The 1,976-nt window shown below is 37.4% G+C and overlaps 1 protein-coding gene across 1 annotated transcript in view; it reads right to left on the bottom strand.

Annotated features, from left to right (window-relative positions):
* Positions 1-320: 320 nt before the first annotated feature.
* The window catches only part of LOC119425482 (oocyte zinc finger protein XlCOF22), a 9,019-nt gene continuing 7,363 nt past the window's right edge, over positions 321-1,976 (bottom strand). Inside the window, exon 4 of the mRNA XM_037693010.1 lies at positions 321-1,079. Coding sequence (XP_037548938.1) covers positions 907-1,079 — 173 coding nt within the window. The 3' untranslated portion in view covers positions 321-906. The remainder of the gene's footprint in view (positions 1,080-1,976) is intronic.

Here is a 1,976-nt window from a genome sequence, read left to right as displayed (position 1 = left end):
GTATTTAAATTGCTTCGGTTTAATTCTGAACATGTGCATCAAAGTTCATTGTATTGTATATTACAATGACATTTAAGACTTATTTATTACAAAAGACCACATTTCACTGCACATGAACAGTGAAAGTTGTCTGCAAGACAGAAAATGGAGGAAAGCCCCAACACAGAAGAGAAGCGTCAATCCTCAGTCTGTTTTCACAGTTTGCTGTTCAGAGGATTTACAGCACTTTCAAGTGAAAACGATCGAGGATCAAAACTAGACTGACAATAAATGACAACACAGGCATCATTAAAATAATCAAAAAAGGGGCAACTACTGCTTAAATCAAAAAGTTTACAGGAAAGACAACAACAACAAAAGATAAAAGCAGAATTAACCAAGATTTCATATAAACTACATCCAAAAATGCAGTTTATTTTTTAATCTCCAGTGAATTTAGTTCAAATCTGACCCATAACATCCTAAAATCAGACATGGGAAAGTTTTACACCTCGTGTGCTTTTTGCCTCCGTTACTACTAATAAAAAAAATAATTGTATTTTCATCCTAATATCTTGGGTCTGCCTGATCGAACCACTCGTGTTCTGGCTGCTGACAGCCGAGCAACTTTCTTGTTGCACACAGGGTTCCTCTCTGGTGAGATTTCATGGGCAGCAGTTAATGTTTAGTTTAAAAGACTGATTTACAAACACTTGTGTCCTGTCGTTTAATGTTTGATCACATTCAGTGCAGCGGTGAGGCTTCTTACTGCTCTACCTTGCATCACCTACAGAAACTTTACCTGACATACATTCTTAAAACAATCTGAAGTTTTGTTTTTAGGATATGAATTTAAATATTGATCTAGTTCTGCGGTCTGTTCCTTTCAGTTTTGCTGGGATGAAGCTCCGAGGGCTGAAATCTCTTCTAATCATCTTCAAACTTCACAGGACCAGGGCTAAATATAAACTCTATAATATCGGCCTCCTCTTGTTCCTCTTTAATACGTGTGGCCTTTTGTTCGTTCTGATCCAGTCTGGAACTCCAGTTCTGCTGCTCAGGAAGAAGCTTCTGTTTCGTCATCAACAGCTGCTGAACATCTGCAGAAAACAGAAACTCAGATCAGTCATAGGAAAGTCTTCATGTCATGAAACCATCACTGACGTCATTTCATGATTCATTCAGTTTTAGTTTTACAAGGCCAATTTAGACCCTGTGTGGTTTAGAGAAAATCCACAATCACTACAAACTCGTGCACCTAATTCTTGTTTAAAAAATAATTTAAGTATTTAGTTCTTATTTTTTCCATTTTAGATTATTGAGATGCTATGATACTCTTGGGAATATTTGTAAGCCAAGTGGAAACTAAGAGAAATGTTTTATCAGTTTGAACGGGGGTTCTACAGTAAATTACTGTATTTGTTAAAAATTTGAAAATGACCACAACTGAAAAAGATGCTTGCAATATGAAATATTTGATTTCTTGTAGTAATTTGTTGTATTATCCTTAAACTCCAAAAAAGAATAGTTCAAGCAAATAAAAAAAGGCACAAAATTTTGAGGAAGTAAACTTTTCACTTTAACTACAAATTACATTTAGAGCATCATCCAGCTAACTTGTCAGTATATACTCGTATCCAATTTCAGTACACAATGGTCCCTCACTGCTTCGCAGTTCGTTTATCGCGGACTCGCCCTATCACGGTTTGTCCAAACAAGATTGGACATGACACACAAATAGCTGATTGATGGATGAGCCGCACGATCAGCATGGAATTTTCATTTAAAATAAATTATTTAGCACCTCATGCACCTTTGTGCAGCCCAAACTGCAGGATAAACTTCCTGCTGCAGCTGATCAACTGATCTCCGTGCAGAGCGGAGAAGTGGGCGTGGCCGAGAACGTTTGCAGGGGGCAAAGAGCAGACGAGACAGGGAGCTGAAATCATGACTTTCTGTGCTCTTTTAGCACGCTTAGTTCGTCCATGATTTTTGTT

Source organism: Nematolebias whitei, chromosome 19 (assembly GCF_014905685.2).
Source record: "Nematolebias whitei isolate Nwh7 chromosome 19, NemWhi1, whole genome shotgun sequence".
Classification (NCBI taxonomy): Eukaryota; Metazoa; Chordata; class Actinopteri; order Cyprinodontiformes; family Rivulidae; genus Nematolebias; species Nematolebias whitei.
This window is presented reverse-complemented; position numbering and strand designations above follow the sequence as displayed.